The sequence below is a fragment of the Fonticula alba genome (genome assembly GCF_000388065.1).
Source record: "Fonticula alba strain ATCC 38817 unplaced genomic scaffold supercont2.86, whole genome shotgun sequence".
In the NCBI taxonomy this organism is placed as follows: domain Eukaryota; order Rotosphaerida; family Fonticulaceae; genus Fonticula; species Fonticula alba.
This window is the reverse complement of record NW_009243056.1, coordinates 1-568: the sequence shown is the minus strand read 5'-3', so window position 1 is coordinate 568 and position 568 is coordinate 1. Positions and strand designations below refer to the sequence as shown.

The 568-nt window shown below is 64.1% G+C and overlaps 1 protein-coding gene across 1 annotated transcript; it reads left to right on the top strand.

The window, feature by feature from the left end:
- Window positions 1-46: 46 nt before the first annotated feature.
- On the top strand, window positions 47-440 carry H696_06318 (hypothetical protein; the record flags this gene model as incomplete). The annotated part of the gene is made up of 1 exon (XM_009500060.1): window positions 47-440. A coding segment is annotated over one exon (393 nt), but the record flags the coding sequence as incomplete, so codon positions are not given.
- Between the last annotated feature and the right edge of the window lie 128 nt (window positions 441-568).

Sequence of the window (568 nt, the reverse complement as noted above, 5' to 3'; positions counted from 1 at the left end):
CCCCTCGACCTATACTTCTCTTTCCATTTCAAGCCCCCCTCCCGGCATGCTGAAATACCTCTACAACCTCGCCGCGCCAGCGGCCCCGGCCGACACGTCCAACACCGTTCTGCCATACGACGAGTATGCTGGCGCCGCGGGTCCCCCCTCTAGTACCTACCCCTCGCTCAATGGGTCGCCCCTGCATGCCTCCACGCTGGTCTTTAGCGTCAGCGCCCTGAGCAAGTCCCTCCAGCAGAAGCCCTGCTCCCAGGCGTCCGCCGCCCTGCCAGTGGCCCCGAACAATGCCCTCACCTCGGCCAGCCTATGCGGGTCGTGCTCCACCTCACGGTCAGTCTCCCGCTCCGGGTCCCATTCGTCCTTCCGGTCAGACGAATTCGTCAGCGACCGGCGGTGGCTCTTCCGTGATGTCAGCTTCACCATTGACAATCACTCGCCAAGTGCGCTGTCGCCCTCGCCCGGCTCCTCTTCCCCTTTCATCTCGCCCCCTTCTCCCTCTCCATTGTTCCCGGGCGTCTTTGGCTGTCCGCTCGGCCATGCTCACACATGTCTACATCCTGCCCTCCCC